The following is a 19,206-nucleotide window of genomic DNA, read 5'->3' on the forward strand; positions in this document are numbered from 1 at the left end:
TCTAATTTATGATTACTCTTGGTATACTGTGTTCAACTTTAGTAGATAATGCCAATCAGTTTTCCAAAACGGTTTTTCCAGTTTACACTCTCTATAGCATTGTGTGAGGAGTTCCCATTGCTCCATTTCCTCATTGACATTTGGTACTGCCAATCTTTTTATTTTTTATGTTATGATTGGTGATATTTAACCTTTATATTTCTTTATTATTATTTTTTAAATTTTATTTTTCAATTAGTTTACATTCAATATTATCTTGTATTAGTTTTAGGCATACTACATAGTGGTTAGACAATTATATAATTTACAAAGATCCTCCCAATATTTCAAGTACCCACCCGACACCATACATACTTATTACACTATTATTGACTATTTTTCCTACGCTGTACTTTACATCCTGTGATAATTTTGTAACTACCAATTTGTACTTCTTAATACCTTCACTTTTTTCACTCAGCCCCCCAACCCTCTCATCAGTTTTGTGTACCTATAAGTCTGTTTCTATTTTGTTTGCTTGTTTATTTTGTTCTTTAGATTCCACATATAAGTGAAATCATATGGTATTTGTCTTTTTTTTGGTCTGACTTATTTCACTTAGCATAATACCGTCTAGATCCATCTATGCTGTTGCAAATGGTAAGATTACATTCTTTTTTACGGCCCAGTAATATTCCATTGTATGTATGCATCACAGCTTTTTTATCTACTTGTCTATTGATGGACACTGGATTGCTTCCATATCTTAGTTATTGTAAATAACACTGCAATAAACAAAGAGGTGCATGTATATTTTTGATTACTGTTTTGTATTTCTTCAGATATACACCCAGAAGTGGAATCGCTGGGTCATAAGTAGTACTGCCAATCTTTTAAATTTCAGCCATTCAGGTGGGTACCATCTGCTGTGGCTTTAGTTTGCATCTCTGTGATTACTGATGAGCTAGAGAATGTCTTCTTATGTTTACTGGCCATTTATATAACCTATAGCTTGTTTTAGTCTTTTGCTCATTTTTCTAGGTGTCTTTATCTTACTTATTTGTAAGGGTCCTTCATATATTTTAGATTAAAAACTCTGGTTTTATTTTGCAAATATCTTTCTTTCTATGGCTAGTCTGTTCACACTTTTTTTTTTTTTTTTTAAATATCTTTATTGATTTCAGAGAGAGGAAAGGAGAGGGAGAGAGAGACAGACGGAAACATCAATGATGAGAGAGTCATTGGGGATCGAGCCCGCAGCCCGAGCATGTGCCCTGACCGGGAATCAAACCTCGATCTCCTGGATCCTAGGTCGATGCTCAACCGCTGAGCCGTGCCTGGCCGGGCATGTTCACACTCTTAATGGTGCCTTTTGGTGAACAGAAGTTATTAAATAGTTTTTCTTTATGGTTCGTAATTTTTGCATCCTGCTTAAGAAATCTTTCCCTTATCCCAGGGATTAGGATATCCCCCTGTCTTATTTTCTAGAAACTAGTTGTTTTAAGCTTTATGTTTAGATCGGCCATCTAAATTCATTTTTTTTTATTCCTGATATCTTTTTTTTTTTCCAAATGCATATGCAATGATCTATAGTATAATGTTGACATAGGTGGTGACAGTGGGCTTCCTTGGTCATTTTAATCTCAGGGAACACTTTTAATATTCACTATTAAGTATGATGTTTGCCATACGTTTGTTAAAGACATCCTCTATCAAACTAAGAAAGTTATTTTTATTCTTGGTTTTGTTAAGAGTTTCTCTCATGAATGAATTTGGAATTTTATTAAATGCTTTTTCTGCATCTATTCAGATGTCCATATGATATTTCTTTCTTGGGACTCTATTAATATAATTAACATACTAAGGAATTGATGAATATTAAACCAATCTTGTAGGTCTTGAGTAATCCAAACTTGGTCATGATGAATCATCTTTTTTATATAACACTGAATTCAGTTTTCTAATATTTTGTTTAAAGTTTTTGTTTCTATGCTAATGGATAAAATAGGCTTTTTCTTTTATTTCTTATTAAATCCTTGTCAGATTTTAGTATCAAGGTTATGCTGGTCTGCTAAAACATGTTGGAATGTATTTCCTCTTGAGTTGTTTCCTCTTTAAGAATTTGTATTAAATCAATGCAATTTGTTCCTTAAATGTTGGCTTCATCAGTAAAGCCATTTGGTCCTAAAGTTTTGTTTGCATGAAGTTCAATTACAGATTAAATTTCTTTATTACTTATATAACTATTCAGATTTTCTTTTCTTTTGGTGTTGTGTTTTTCTAGGAATTTGTCTATTTAATTTAAATTTTCAAGTTTACTGGCACAAAGATATTCATATGTTCTTTTATTTTAAATATTTGTGGCATCTGTAATGATGCCCCCTTTACATTTATGATGCTGATGACATGCGCCTTCCCTCTCTCTTTCTTGATCATATTTCTCATGGATTTATTAATTTTATTAGGCTTTTAAAAAATTCAACTTTTGGTTTAAATAATATTTAAATCAATTTTTTCTCTTCCATTAATTTCTGCTCTTATCTCTATTACTTCCTTCATTATGCTTTTTTGAGTTTGATGTTATTGTTTTTCCACCTCCTTGAGATGGATGCTTAGGACATTGATTATCAGCCTTTTTTTCTTTCTACTCTATGCACTTAAGACTAAACATTTCACTCTAAGCAAGACTTTATTTACAATCCACAAGTTTAGTATGTAGTGCTTTCATTATTCTTCAGTTAAAAATATTTTTCAGTCTCTCTCATTTATTCTTTGACTCACCGGTTATCTGGAATAGTGTGTCTTAATTATGTTTGCATCATTGATCAGTAGCATAATTCCACTGTGATTAGAGAACACAGTCTGTGTCACTTCAGTCATCTGAATTTTGTAGAGACTTGCTTTATGACCCAGTTTATTGTCAACCCAAATGTTACTGTGATATTTATACTGATGCATCATAATGTACTGTGAACAACGCTTAAACCTACATTCTGTGGCTGATGTGGGAAGAGACTGTGCTGTGAACAATGCTTAGATACCTCAGTAACCTAACTGAGGCAGAACATCCTAGAGATTGAACAAGAGCCGTATATTTAACTAGTACTTACTCGTAAATCTTGACAAGCCAGAATGTTGTCGAGCCACTTATATAGGTAACCATCTGGAGAAAGGCCCACATTGTCAAACACAGGGCCACAGCACAACACTGCTGACATTGCCTGATAACAAAACACAAAACACAAAACACCTGGGAATGAAATCTGGAATGGTCTAATGGCAAGCAACTGACTTTATAAAACATAATTACCAGACTTATAAATGATAACGATCTTTTAAAGCAGTAATTTCCACAAGATTTTAAAGTATTCTTTAGTGGATTCAGTAAAAATACCAGATTCCCAAATGGCTCTTTTTAGAAGAGCTAAACCCATAAATTTAACTTTGTGAACAAGTAATTTTATTTTATTTTTAATTTTTAAAATTTTTAAAAAAGTAATTAATTTTTTGTTGTTCAAAATATTACAGATGTCCCCTTTTTATCCCCATTGACCCATTCCACCCCACCTCACCTGCCTCCCCAGTCCCTCTCCACACCATTGTCTGTGTCCTTGGGTTATGCACATATGTATGTAAATTCTTTGGTGACTTTCTCCCCCTCTACCCACCCACCCCTCTCCTTCCCTCTGTCAGTCTGATCTTGTAATTTTATGATTATAACAAGTCTTTATGATGAAACAGTAAAACACTGAAAACAAAATGACTATGTCACAGTATTAAAAATGAATTTACCTTCAATAATTTCAAGTGAATTAATTCTATTCAGAAGATAGAGCTTTTCAAATTTTGCTTTGATGACAACTATTTGACTATGTACTGAACTGACAAACTTGACAGATATTTGACTAATGTACTAAATTGACAAACTATGAAAAACATGGAGATAATTGTGGTTCTTAATCAAAGATAAAGAAATAAAAAATATAAACTCCAGTTCCTTTGGGGGGGAGGGGCAGGAGAGGAAGCAAGGGAAGGTGAGAAGGGGAGATCTGGATTAACTCTGCAATTAGCATGTCCAGATGATTACCAGGGCCATGGTTTAAATCATCTCCATTGAGACAAATTCAACCTGAAAGTCAGCAACTTCTGCTATATATGACAGAGCTGAAATTAGACTGTAAGGAATCATGCTTCTGAAATGTTTGAACAGCCCTAATAGAAATTTATTTCTGGGAGTCTTCTAGAATAAGAGACAAAAGGGAAATGGAAGATTTTGAACTTGAAGATATATATATATGCGCATATATATGTATATACACACACACATATATACATATATAAACCTCATTATAACCTATGGATTTTTAGGTTGGATGTTTATTGGCAAGCAGCTACTTGAAGGGTTTATCCCTTAAGCAAAAACATATGGTTCTCATACAGAAGAAACACTGATTAAAGTGGAAACTTGGATAAGTTTTGCCAATTAGAAATTATGAAGCCAATTGGAATATTTGCATATTTATACACAGCTATCAATCTATGTTTATGTGTGTACATTTTGGAATTTTTAAGGTCAGTTTATGTATTTATGTGCGTGTTTATTTGATTTTTTTGGCAAGTGCACTTAGATTTTGTCACATCATATGAAATCATATTATTTATTTTAACCTAATTTAAAGCATGGTTATCAGCTTAAGGAAGGAGACCACGAATCTGACAAGAGTTATCACTGAGGCAAAGGTGACCTACCTTTAAGGCACAATACTGGTATCTTGTGATCTGATGGTTTCTGTCACTGTACCGATCCAGAGGTGTGAACATAATGCTGAAGGGCCCTGCCCACTGGCTGAACAAGATGAAAAGATGGTGCCTCAGGCTTTGCTGGGGGAAGAGAAATCTCCGGTGGTGAACTAGAGAGGAAAACACAGAGTTAACAGTCTACAAGAATAAAAAATATCGTGAATAAAATTTGTCACTATTACACAGCAGTTTTAAATTTAAGGGAAAGTATTAATTTCCTTTCCTAACTCAAGTTTTCTTTAGGTAATAAAACAGGTGTTTAAAAAATTAAGCAGAGTTTTTTAAGTGTGTATCCTTCCTCTAACGCTGTGGTTGCTAGCACCTTGTCTCAGAGCAGGAAGCAGAAGCAGAAAACGACTCACACACTGTTTTCTAACCAATGTCTGGAGAACCTGCAACACCTTCCAATCAGCTGCTTATGTAGACAGTGTTCCCTTGACTGCTGTTAGTCTTTAGGAAAAACTGTGAAGTATAATGTATAGATAATTTTAAACAAACATACTTTAACTGAAGAGGTCAACTCACATGTTACTTTAGAGTCATCAAAATGAGGAAGACTGGTTATACAACATCAAAGTTATGAAAAAGTAGAAACAGTTGAGTTGCAGCTTTTTGTAATTATGTCAAAACCTTTTAATGTCATTAATTTTTGCACCAAACTGACCAGATATTTTTATTTTCTGTGCTTCTAAAATTAAAAAAAAAGTTTATTTTTTTAAAGTTTATTTACTTTTCATTGAATTTATTAGGGTGACATTGGTTAATAAAGTACATAGGTTTCAGGGGTATGGTTCAATAATACATCACTTGTATATTGTATCGTGCATTCACCACACCAAGTCGAGTCTCCTTCCATCATCATTTAACTCCCTTTACCCTCTTCTACCTCACAGCAACCCTTTCCCTGTGATAGTTACCATACTGTTGTCTATGAGGTGTTTTTTGTATGTTTTTTTGCTTAATCCCTTCACCTTTTTTGCCCAGTCCCTCGATCCTTTCCCCTGTGACAGCTAGCTGTCATTCTGTTGTCTATATCTATGAGTCTCTTTTTATTTTGTTTGTTAGGTTATTTTGTTCATTAGAGTCCATGTATAAGTGAAATCATATGGTATTTGTCTTTTACACTTCACTTAGCATAATACTCTCCAGGTCATTCAATGCTGTCACAAAAGGTAAAATTTCCTTCCTTTTTATGGCCAAATAGTATTTCATTGTACAAATACACCACCACTTTTTTAAATCTACTCATCTACTGATGGGTGCTTGGGTTGCTTCCAAATCCTGGCTATTGTAAATTGTACTATAATGAATATAGGGGTGCATATATTTTTTTGAATAGATGTTTTGAATTTCTTTGGATATATTCCCAGAAGTGGAATTGCTGGGTCATAAGGCAGTTCCATTTTTAATTTTTTGAGGAAATTCCATACTACTTTCCATAGTGGTTACACCAATCTTCATTCCCACCAACTGTGCAAGAGGGTTTCCTTTTCTCCACATCCTTGCCAAAACTTGTTTGCTGATTTATGGATAATAGTCATTCTGACAGATATGAGGTAATATCTCATTGTGGTTTTAATTTGCATTTCTCTGATGATTAGTGACATTGAGCACCTTTTCATGTTTCTATTGTCCATCTCTACGTCCTCTTTAGAGAAATGTCTATCTAGGTCCTTTGCCCATTAAAAAAAATTTTTTTTTAATCTTCACCCGAGGATATTTTTTCCATTGGTTTTCAGAGAGAGTGGAAGAAAGAGAGAGAGAGAGAGAGAGAGAGAGAGAGAGAGAAATTGGTTGCCTCTTGTATGCGCCCTGACTGGGCAGGGGATTGAGCCTGCAACCAAGGTACGTATCCTTGACTGAAATCAAACTTGAGACCCTTCAGTCTGAGGGCCGATGCTCTAACCACTGAGCGAAACTGGTTACGGCAGTCCTTTGCTTATTTTAAAATTGGATTGGTTCTTTTTTTGGTGTTGAGTTTTATAAGTACTTTATAATTTTTGATATTAACCCCTTATCAGATGTATCATTGGCAAATATGTTCTCCCATTCAGTGGGTTGTTTCATTTTGTTGATGGTTTCCTTTGCTGTGCAAAACACTTTGTTTGATGCAGTCCCATTTGTTTAGTTTTTTTGTTTCCCTTGCCAAGGGAGAATATCAGAAAAAATACTGTTATGAGAAATGTCTGAGATTTTACTGTTTACGTTTTCTTCTAGGATTTTTATGGTTTTGAGTCTAACATTTAAGTCTTTAATTCATTTTGATTTTATTCTTGTGCATGGTGTAAGAAGGTGATCTAGTTTCATTTTTTTACATGTATTTGTCCAATTTTCCCAGCACCATTTCTTGAATAGACTATCTTTACCCCATTGTATGTTTTTGACTCCTTTGGCAAAATTAATTGACCATAATGGTGAGGGCTTATTTCTGGGCTTTCTATTCTGGTCCATTATCTATATGTCTGTTTTTATGTCGGTACCATGCTTTTTAAATTACTCTGGCCTTGTAGTATAGTTTGATATCAGGTAGCGTGATTCCTCCAACTTTGTTCTTCTTCCTCAAGATTGCTGCTGCTATTTGGGGTCCTTTGTGGTTCCATATAAATTTTTGGAATACTGACTGTAACTCTGAGAAATAGGTCTTTAGTAACTTGACAGAAATTGCATGGAATCTTCAGATTGCTTTGAGTAGTATGGACATTTTAATAATGTTAATTCTTCCTATCCATCAACATGGTATATGGTTTACCTTATTTGTATCTTCTTCAATTACTTTCTTCAGGGTCTTATAATTTTCTGAGTACAGGTCTTTTATATCCTTGGTTAAATTTATTCCTAGGTTGTTGTTTTTTAATGCAATTGTAAGTGGGATTGTTTTCTTAGTTTCTCTTTCTGATAGCTCATTATTGGTGTATAGAAATGCAACTGATTTCTGAATATTTGTTTTGTATCCTGCTACTTTGTTGAATTCATTTTAGTAGGTTTTTGGTGGAATCTTTAGGGTTCTCTATATACAGTATCATGTCATGTGCAAATAATGACAGTTTTACTTCTTCTTTTCCAATTTGGATGTCTTTTATTTCTTCTTGTCTGATTGCTGTGGCTAGGACTTCCAGTATTATGTTGAATAAGAAGAGTGAAAGTGGACATCCCTGTCTTGTTCTCAACCTCAAAGGAAATATTTTTAGTTTTTGCCCATTGAGCATGATGCTTGCTGTAGGTTTGTCATTTATTATTATGTTGAGGTATGTTCCCTCTATTCCCACTTTGCTGAGAGTTTTTATCATAAATGGGTGTTGGATTTTACCAAATGCTTTTTCTACATCTATTGATATGATCATGTGGTTTTTATCCCTCATTTTGTTTATGTGGTGTATCACGTTTATTGACTTCTGGATATTCTTACCAACGTTGCATCCCAGGAATAAATCCCACTTGATCATGGGTATATGATCTGTTTAATGTATTGCTGGATCCAGTTTGGTAGTAATTCACTGAGGATTTTAGCATCTATACACATCAAGGCTATGGCTATAATTTGCTTTTCTTTTTTGTAGTGTCTTTATCTGGTTTTGGAATTAGGATAATGCTGGCCTTGTGAAATGAGCTTGGGAGTCTTCCCTCCTTTGGAATTTTTTGAAACAATTTAAAAAGGATACTGTTCTTTGAATGCTCGGTAAAATTCTCCTGTGAAGCCATCTGGTCCAGGTCTTGTTTGTTGGGAGTTTTTTGATTACTGCTTCTAGGAATTTATCCATTTTGTCCCAATTGTTCAATTTGTTGGCATACAGTTGTTTGTAATGTTTTCTTACAGTCCTTTGTATTTCTGTGGAGTCAATTGTTACTTCTCCCCTTTCATTTCTGATTTTATTTGGGTCCTCTCTTATTTTTTCTTGATGAGCCTGATTAAAAGTTTGTCAATCTTGTTTATCTTTTCAAAGAACCAGCTCTTGGTTTTATTGATCTTTTGTATTGTTTTTTTGACACTATTTCATTTGTTTTTCCTCTGATCTTTATTACTTCCTCCTTTCCACTCACTTTGGGCTTTGTTAGCTGTTCTTTTTCTAGTTCCTCTAAGTGTAAAGTTAGATTATTTATTTGAGGTTTTTCTTGTTACTTGAGGTAGGCCTATAATGCTGTGAATTTCTCTCTTAGGTCTGTTTTTGCTGTGTTCAATAGAATTTGGGTGGTTGTGTTCTCATTTTCATTTTTTTAAAGGTATCTTTTGATTTCTTCCTTAATCTCATTGTTGACCCATTCATCATTTTGTAACATGTTATTTATCCTCCATGTCTTTGTGTGTTTTTCATGTGTTTTCTTGTGATTGATTTCTAGTTTGATAGCATTATGGTCAGAGAAGATGCTTGATATGATTTCAATCTTCTTAAATTTATTGAGACTTGTTTTGTGTCCTGACATGTGGTCTGTCCTCGAAAATGTTCCATGTGAACTTGACAAGAATGTATATTCTGCTGCTTTGGGGTTAAATGCTCTGAAGATATCAATTAAATCCACCTGATCTACTGTATCATTTAAGGCCACTGTTTCCTTGTTGATTTTCTTTCTGGAAGATCTATCCATTGGTGTTAATGTAGTATTAAAATCCCCGACTATGACTGTATTACTGTCGATCTCTTCCATTATGTCCATCAAGATTTGCTTTATATATTTAGGTGCTCTTATGTCGGGTGTATAAATGTTTACAAGGGTTATATCCTCTTGTTGGATTGCTCCCTTTATCATTATATAGCGTCCTATTTTTTTCTGTTACTGTAGTTTTTGTTTTAAAGTCTATTTTGTCTGATATAAGTATTGCTACTCCAGTTTCTTGCTCATTTACATCTGCATGAAATATCTTTTTCTAGCCCTTTACTTTTAGTCTGTGTGTATCTTTCATTCTGAGGTGGGTCTCTTTAAGACAGCATACTTACGGGTCTCATTTTCTTATCTATTCAGCTACCCTATGTCCTTTGAAAGGAGCATTTAAGCCATTTACATTTAAAGTGATTATTGATAGGCACATATTTACTATTTTATTATTTTATCTGCCTTCCTCTGTTTTGTTGTTGTTTCTTTTTCTTTCCCCTCTCCCCCCGCTCCTCCTCTTTCTTCTTATTTTTTTTCTTCTTCTTCAAGAAGACCCTTTAACATGTCTTGCAATGTTGGTTTGGTGGTGATGAACTCCTTTAGCTTTTTCTTGTCTGGCAAGCTCTTCATTTCTCCTTCAATTTTAAATGATAGCCTTGCTGGATAAAGTAGTCTTGGTTTTAGGTTCTTGCTTTTCATCACTTTGAATATTTCATACCAGCTCCTTCTGGCCTGAAATGTTTCTGTTGAGAAATCAACTGACAGTCTTATGGGAGCTCGCTTGTAGGTAACTATCTTTCTCTTGCTGCTTTTAAGATTCTGGTAAATTGCTTGCCTCCATTTCATTTAGCTCTATTTCTACAGATTTCTTGTGTTTTTCATTTGGAGCATGTTTCTTTGTCTCCCCATTTTGACTGCCTTTTTGTGTTTGTTTCTATGTATTAGATAGATCTGCTATGACTCTCAGTCTTGGTAAGGCGGCTTTATGTAATAGGTGTTCTGTGGGACCCTGTGGCGCAGTTTCCTTGATCACCTGTGCTGGGTGCTCCAAGAATGTCCCTTGTGGAACTTTCTGTTGTAACTGAAACTTAATTGCTATTGGCCCATTCATGTGTGGGGTTGACCTTTACACTGGCTGACTGTGAGGATCAACCCCAACCACAGTGAATGGGTTGCTGTACAGGTGCTGACCATACAATGTGGAATTCACCTTCCCAGGATCTGGCACCTGCCGAAATCTCCCTTTGGATATGCGACTTATGAGGCTAACTGGATCCTGCTATGATGATGTCTGAGACTCGCCACTTAGTGTGTGGATTCTGGGGCTTCTTGGAGGAAATCTGGTGCAGGCTAATGTTAGACACTGCCTGTGACTGGCCTTGGACAACCTGATTGGAGCTACAAGGTAACCCAATTTGTGGCTGCCTCTGCTGAGCCCAGCCTTGAGCTAGGGGGCAGGTCTTCAAAAGTCCCAAGGAAGCTTGATGTCTGCTTCTGCCTACCTCTGCCATCTGGCTGCCTCTTAGGTTCAATCACTGAAAGAGGTTTTGTGGTAATTGAGTTACATGCAATAGGTTCCCAGTGAGTCACCAGGTAAGGGTGAGAGGTGTTCACTGGCTCTATACAATTCAAACTTAGTGCCAGGGCTGGGCCTGAGGCCACTTAGCAAATGTCCCAGGGTATACCAAATCTAGCTGCCACCTGCTGGGTGCTCACATACCTTTGTGGTGGGGTGGGGTCTTGGGGAGTCATCAGGATGAGGCCAGCAGAATTTATCGGGCCCAAACAGACCAAGATTTGGCTGTGTGAAGGGAAAGGTCTGCACCAGTTGGGTGTGTGAGGGAAAGACTTCCCCATTCCAAGAGCCATACAACTTGGTCTGCTCCAGATTCTGCCCAGACCTCTGTAGGGCGGAGCCACCAAGAGTCGAGATGATGGGGCTGCCAGGAGCCCAGAGAGTGGGGCTAGTGGATTTCCCATGAGGGGGAGGTGCCAGTCAGGTTTACAGGGAAGTGGGGAGAATGGCCCCCTGCCCAAAGTCACACAACTCAGTCACTGATACCCCCTGAGTTGGCCCATACCTCTATACCCCGACCTAGGTGTCTGCCTCTTCAGAAAGGTGGAAGATATGCAGGGTGGGTTGAGAGGGAGTCCAGAGTGTGGGGCTATTGCATTCCCCCAAGCTGACGCTGTATGGAAGGGTATGATCCACCCAAGCAAGATTGCATTCGCTATGCAGTAGAGTGACTGAGCACAGGGGGTCCCAGGAGTTGTCCCCTCTACTCTGTGTCCAGAGCCACAAACCTCAGTTTCTCCTCACACGACTATAGTCCACTCTGTCCTCCCTCTACCAGAACCCAGAGTGAGTGTCTGAGAACGAGATTTTATGTATTGGTCCTTTAAGAGGGTGCCTGTGTCTTTAGCAGACTCCTGTCTCTCTCTGGTGGACAGAATTCCTGCTGATTTTCACAGTCAAATGTTATATGGACACCTCTTCCCAGCTCTGGTGTGCTGGGCTGGGAACACAGCTTGGGGTTGAGACCCCAAACCCCATGCTTTCCAGGGGCAACCTTAGCAGCTGAGGTATCCCTCTGGAATCTCACCTGCCTCCTGTGGGAGCAGGGCCAGCCCTCTTTATGTCTCCACACTTCCTACCAGTCTCAATGTGGCTTCTTCTGTAAATCCTTGGTTATAAGACTTCTCTTCAGCTAGTCTTCAGTTGGTTACTCAGGTTGATTTGTTAATATTTTTGTGGTAATTTCAGTTTGGTCTTGGGAGGAGGTGAATTTAGCTTCCACTTACTCCACAGTCATCTTGGATCTCTCAAGATAGTTCTTATCCATTTTCTCTGTATAAAAAATTCTCTGTTGATAATATAACTTACTAAGCTATCTAGAATTCTATATAATGTGTTGATTCGATACAGTCAAGAGAAAGAATACTCCTGAGATTATATATTCACAGATTTCACAAAAGAGGTAAAAAATGACAAAAACATAAATGTGGATATGGGTAAAAACAGTAGAGATTATGGAATGTATTTGAACTTAAGTAACCATCAATTTAAAATAAGTTGCTATAAACAAAGCTTGGTATATGTAAAGTACATGGTAACAAAAAATCTGTAAGAGATACACAAGAAATAAAGAGAAAGGAATCTAAACAGCACTATAGAAAGTCATCAAAATTCAAGAGAAGAGAGCAAGAAAGAAACAGAATACTTTAAAAATAATCAGAAAAAAATAAAGTGGCAATAACTATGTACCTATCAATAATTGCTTTAAATGTAAATGGACTAAATGCTCTAATCAAAAGATAGAGGGTAGCTGAATGGGTAAGAAAATAAAACCCATATATATGCTGTCCAAAGGAAAACCATTTCAGATAGAAAGGGATGGAAAAAGATATTTCATGCAAAGGGAAACAAATAAAAAAGCTGGTGTGTACTTCTACCAGACAAAACAGACTTTAAAAACAATTTTTTTAATTTTAATATATTTTTATTGATTTCAGAGAGAGGAAAGGAGAGGGAGAGAGCGAGATAGAAACATCAATGATGAGAGAGTTATTGATCAGCTGCCTCTTGCATGCTCCCGACTGGGGATCGAGCCCACAACCTGGGTATGTGCCCTGACCAGGAATCGAACCCCGATTGCCTGGATCCTAGGTTGATGCTCAACTGCTGAGCCACACCCGGCCGGGCCAAAACAGACTTTAAAACATATTCACAGATAGCACAAGAAGGACAAAAATGAAGCACCTGTGAATGTTCCTTCTGAATTCTTTCCTTTCTATGGAGGAAGGTTCACTTAGGTTCATTTTCACATGGAAACCAAAATGAAGAAGAGAAACAATGACAAACACAAAGGCAGATTTAATTCTTATTGTTCCCTTTCCAACTCTGTGCTGAATTACTACAGTCTGTCCTCATGTACATTTCCAAGTATTTCAAGAGAAACAGACAGTCTCACCCAAGACCTGCACAAAAGCCAAGAGGATTAGAGGAAAGCACAGCCTAGAGGAACAAATGGTTTATCAAGCAAAAAGATAAGTAATCTGCAGTGATGCATCACTGTACCTGGAACGCACTGAATCAAGTTGGCAACCATGGCACTAAAATGTGCCCGGATATCTTTAAGAATTTCAACTTCTTTATCATTTTCAGCTTCTAGCAGCATGCGAGTCAGGTCCACGTACTCTAGGAACAAAGCTCCAAGGGCTAAAGTGTCCCGTTCTAAGGCTCCATTTGTGCTGGAATAAAGGAAAATGAAACTTTTAGATGCTCAGCCTTCATTTCAAAGTGGTACATGCTTCATGGAAAATAAAAGTCACTGTCAGAACTGACACACTACATTTGTTCTTGACCTATATGCAGTGTAAATAGAATAAGAAAAAAAACAACCAAGCTTTTTGGACTTTTTCTGAGTAAAAGTTAAAGGTAATATATTTAAAGAAAGACAGAAAGTGAAAAGAGAAAAAAGTAGACCAGTGTGGTAAGCAGAGACCAACTCAGGGAAATTTTCACCCTACCTGTCACTTATTACACCAGCATCAGCCAGAAGTTCAAAAATTCGAAGTAATTGTAGTCGTAACAAGTCCCGACGTTCTCGGCGTTTTTTGTTCTGTGCAGAAAGAGGTGATGCCACTTATAGATATGGGCAGGACAATATGAGCTTTAAACTGGATTGAAAAAAGGCCTAACCTAGTCCTTTTCAATTTTCTAACCATAAAAGACAAAAATGTATTTTTCTTTCTTGCTAATCCTTAGAGACAATGCTTGCTATTACAGGCTGTGAGAGAAAGATCATGGGGGTGGGAGTTGATAAATATTTATAAGGTGGGAATGTTCACAACAAGCCTCAGTTCCTATATGCTCCAAGCATTTGTGGAAACATTGGAGCATCTTAATCAAGGGGAAAAGGAGAGTGGGCATTAATACTGCCACCAATTCTGATCATGGGGCCCACATTTTCTGACTCAGACTGCTCAATTTTTGCTACTTCTTGATTCTTATTACTATATGGGAAGCTCCTTTTTTAGTCTTCTTTTATATATATATTTTTTATCCTGCTACATTATAAGTTTATCCTTTTCAGAGTTCACTTTGGGGAAGATAATGTTGAGGAAAATGCTTCATATGCCAGATGAAATAAATAATATTCTTGACCATCCAACTCCTTGTAAAAAACAAGCGAACAAACTAAAGGCCAAAATTCAATCAACGCAAACCTCCTGCAAATGAATGTAATATCTTAACATATATATGACTATTTAGGTTGCTTTGCTTTCGTTAGTTTAGTACATAAAATCTTTTAAAGTAGGAACCATTTTATACTAAGTATTCAAATATTGAATAATAATGAAAATAACAAAAGCTAAAATATTAAGATTCAATATTATAAGCATGTTGGGGTATTTATATTCTTTAGGGGGAACCATTGGGTATGATTTAAATTCACACCATTGTCCAAATAAGCCAAGTATCTTAATGATTTAAATTAAAAATCTTACCTCTGGTCTTCGTTCGAGAGCTTCTTTCATTAATGGATGAAGTTCTTCTACCAATTCTCTACAGAGGAAAAAGGCCAGCATTTGAAATTCATTATTATTGATACCAAACTTGTCACCAAACATATACATTCAATCCTAAAACATTTGCTTTTTCCACTTTGCTTCTGATATCAAAATCTCCCCTGGCCTTTCCATTTCCCAATCACTGGTCTATACTTTGTATTACTGGTATTAATCCCAGGGCAATGTACATAATTTTGGCTCAATACATGTGTTGACTTGATTTTGATTTAATGTTCTAGAGATCTCTATAGCAAAAACTCTATCTGAACAATTAAACAATATTTTGCAAACACTTCCTAAATTCAAAGCACTTTACTACAGACTGTGGACCTGAAGATAAGTGAAGCTGAGTCTTTGCACAGAAATTTTCAGTCTAATTAGAGCACAAGAGACAGATGCAATACTATGGCACTGCCTTTGGGATCTGTGTTCAGGGGAATGACTGATAGTTGATTCTAAAATGAAGTCTTTTTGGAGTTTCAGAGGTAAATTCCTTTATTTGAACTATATGACAAATGCAAATATGGCAAGTACTACAGTAGTGAGGTTTTCATAAAAACCTTTCCTCTCGTGTAGTAAAAATAAAAGTTTGATCATGTTAATATACATCTCATATTACATGTATATACTTCATCTGTCCCTATTATGTCCAATACAAAATTATGAGATCTAGCCAGTTGGTAAGTATTTTGTCTATAATATCTGTTCCATGTCTTAAAACCTTGTATTTTCTGGTAGAATATTTTGTGTTATTAGAAATCACCCTTCAGGGAAAACCAAGAACAGGAAGGTAAATTGTATTGGATTCTGCACTGAGACACAGAAAGCCTGTGTTCCATTCCAGATTTTTTCAATACATATGTTGGAATTTTTTCATCAAAGATATGGAAATAATATTGTCTCCTCCATCTAATTGCAAACATTAATCAAATATGTACTGTGAGCATTTTTATATTTAATCCTCTCAATAAATCTATAAGATAGATTCTATAATTATACCAAACTTTTTTTTATTAGAGAGATATACTTTATTTTTACTGATAATAACAATTTTATAGGGGAGGTAAATGAGGCCCAGATCTATGTGGCTAGTAAGTAGCATAAGTTACTTCCCTTGAGGAATGCTAAGAGGATGAGCTATGCAAAAAAGCCTCAGGTTCTTTGGGAAAAATGTTAAGAAATTCCAGGAATTGTTCTTGTTATCTTCTTATAGTATTTCTACATGATGTTTTGTCTTAACTAATAAATAAGTAGTAAAACTCTGGTTAACTGGCACTCAAGTAGTCAGAGCTCACAATTACTTTTTGTAAGGTTAAAATCTGACTCTCTACGTGAATAATGTAAATGGTTTCTTTGCCAGTTGTCTCTAAGTTGTCTCTAAGATGTCTCATTAATCTTAGTTTTTCAAATAGGGTTTCTCACAGATGCTTGGGTCTTTCCCTTTTGTATCTACATGAAAACTCTAATAAGACTTAATTTGTCCTGGTAGGCTTTCCTGCTCAGTTAAAGTCATCAGAAGCAGCCCAAACTAACATTTTATGATGACTCTTTCAAAGGCATTGACACTGCCTCAGGTGGAATGGTTATTTAATTAAAGGTGTGGAATGACTAAGGAAACCAGGAATTGAGATATGATGGTTCTATAAAGGCAGATAAAGCACCTTATAGAAAGGTCCACTAGTGTAACAGGTCACCCCTAAGAGTTCTAGCAATGCTTTGCCTTTGATAGCCTGTTGCATAAATGGCTGATAAGCAGACACTCCTATAGTGACGTTAAAGCCTCTGGTTAACTGGGCATTGACACTGAAATTTTTTTTACAGTTATCTAAAACAAAGCTCGCAAGTGAAATTAAATCTGAGAGGTAAAGTCAAGCTGCAATGATGGAAAGTGAAACACGAGGCAGCTGCAAGCAGTGATTGTTTCATGAACGTCAGTCAGAGGACACAGGAAACTGCGCCAAGCCTAGAAACTGCAGGCACTTGCCAATAGCAAACTCAGACTTGCATTACAAACAGGAACTATGATAGTAGCAGCATGTATGAATTTACAACAACTTATTAAGACTACTGTACCTGAAAACAAGGGAATTTGTTCTTCCAAATCCTAAAACTAAGGATTCTGTGATCTCAATGCCCTCTAGTCTCATCAAAGGCACCAACTGCTTTAACAGAACTCCCACGGATGGGGTGCCTATGGCCTGAAACAAGTTGATTAAAAGTGAAAAAGATGTCACATGGTAATGGAAGCTTCCTTTAATCAAATGGTGATTCCATTATAACAGTTTTAAAGTTCTAAACCACTTCCCAAGGCACTGCCATCATTTCAGGAAAAATAACACAACCCATACATTTAATACAGTACAATGAATGCATTTCCCGTCTGGAACACAAACTAAAGAAATTGTTATTATAATAATCTTCTTAAAAAACAAATTAAATCTACAAAATGTATCTTTAACAAGATAAGTTAATCAAGGCATGGTTTAAAGGTGAAGAGTTGGTGAGGAGTGACAGACATGTGGTATGTAGGACACAAACCAAACCTCAGGGCACTAATAAATACAAGTTCCAATGTCTTAAGAAAGTTTGCTAACTTCTCTTTATCTTCTGCTGCCCACTTGTCAGGGAGGAATAGTAAGTTATGCACATAAACACTCAATGGAATTTAGAAATGTGCAGGGTGAAGATCTGATCCCATATACTCCAGATGGCAGGCACAGTGCAATTTGCACTGTGAACTCTAGACAAAAAAGCTAAAAAAAAACCTTACAGAATAATTCTTCTGAAGCATGTCACGTCACCTTGTTATCGTAGCTCACTGTACCATCAGGCGTGGTCGCCATTATTTCTGGAGTCGAAGCTCTTAAGTGTCCCGGGCTCATGATACTGGGCTTTGCAACTCCAAAGCAAAGAATAAGGTAGTTTCTCCACAAGGTAACATAGTTGTCTCCGCTGCCAGCAGTGCTGGTTTTCTTGGCATTAATTGGACTACTAGAAATATGGAGTTGAAAACAAGTTCTGGATTTTAGTACATATGCTACTGAAGTGAGCACTAGTTCTGGATTTTAAATATCACTTACTGAATAATGATCCTACAAAGTGCTCAGATAGAGTTGAACAGCTATCTGTCAAGGACTGGACAGGGATGGTCACTACTGGGTGGGAAGTTGTATAAATTTTCAGAACCTTTTCACCAGTAAGGTCTGAGATTCTGTACTCTGACAGTCATATTGATTATTATGAAAAACAACAACAATAAAACTAGCTCTAGATAAGGACTTTGAACTTGATTTTTATTCGATGTTAAGAATTCTATATTAGGAAGTTCAGAATCTAAAGAGGATTATAATATCCCAATCTCTCATAGGAAATGAAAATGTAAGAGGGCAAATGGTGACAAGCAAAACAGAAGAAAGCACATAGATCCTTACTTGGGGTCCACCAGAGGCATGACTGACTGGAGCCGAGTGAAGGCATAGGGCCAGGCGTAGCTGAGGGCGGTGGGGCAGTGCTTGGGCAAGTTCTCCTGACGCAGGAAACTGAACAGGCAGAGGACCCAGGGGTCTTTGACAGACTGAGCGAATATCCAGACATGGGATGGGCTCTTCACATCGTAGTGACTGTTGACCAGGACCGCATTCCACTCTACCAACCACTGAAGATCCACACTGTGGGACAGTGGTAAGGTGGCCTGCAGGTGCAAGTGGGCAATGAGTCAACACCACACTGTAAACACCATGCCCTCATCATGGCTTTTCCTGAGCAATTCTGCAATGGGCCATGCTGTGACTCTGAAACCTCCTCCTACCCCTGCCACATAGGACCCTGGTTTGTAGCCATTACTGTTTCCCAGGTTAGATGAAAAGTGGCCAAAGTGCAGAGGTTAAGGACAGGGGGTCATACTTTGTATAGTTTTAACGTCACATAACTCTGCATTGGTAAGCAGAAGCTCACTAAATATTTCTTGAACTCATACATGACATTAGTTAATTCAAACTTGACCAAAGATTTGCCATTTTAAAAATTCTGAAAAGTTATATTATGCTAAGTGAAATAAGCCAGGCAGAGAAAGACAAACATCACATGATCTCACTTATATGTGGAATCTAAAGAACTTAATAAACTGATGAACAAAATAGGTTCGGTGACATGAAAGCAGGGATCAGACTGAGGAATCTCAGAGGGAAGGTGGGGGGTGGGTGGGTGAGGAGAGATTAACCAAAGGATCTATATGCATATATGCATAACCCAAGGACATGGACAATA

General features: G+C 36.8%; 1 protein-coding gene across 3 annotated transcripts in view; it reads right to left on the reverse strand.

Moving 5' to 3' along the window:
• FRY (FRY microtubule binding protein) overlaps nt 1-19,206 on the reverse strand; it is a 505,671-nt gene that overhangs the window by 154,960 nt on the left and 331,505 nt on the right. For all 3 annotated transcript variants that reach the window (XM_087814426.1, XM_016213841.2, XM_016213842.2), the window contains 8 exons: nt 18,372-18,631; nt 17,742-17,931; nt 17,014-17,138; nt 14,878-14,935; nt 13,897-13,988; nt 13,445-13,617; nt 4,729-4,889; nt 3,090-3,200 (listed from right to left, as the gene is read on the reverse strand). In XM_087814426.1, the coding sequence (XP_087670552.1) occupies nt 3,090-3,200; nt 4,729-4,889; nt 13,445-13,617; nt 13,897-13,988; nt 14,878-14,935; nt 17,014-17,138; nt 17,742-17,931; nt 18,372-18,631 (1,170 nt within the window). The remainder of the gene's footprint in view (nt 1-3,089; nt 3,201-4,728; nt 4,890-13,444; nt 13,618-13,896; nt 13,989-14,877; nt 14,936-17,013; nt 17,139-17,741; nt 17,932-18,371; nt 18,632-19,206) is intronic.

The sequence above is a fragment of the Miniopterus natalensis genome, chromosome 2 (genome assembly GCF_054644295.1).
Source record: "Miniopterus natalensis isolate mMinNat1 chromosome 2, mMinNat1.hap1, whole genome shotgun sequence".
Lineage (NCBI taxonomy): Eukaryota > Metazoa > Chordata > Mammalia > Chiroptera > Miniopteridae > Miniopterus > Miniopterus natalensis.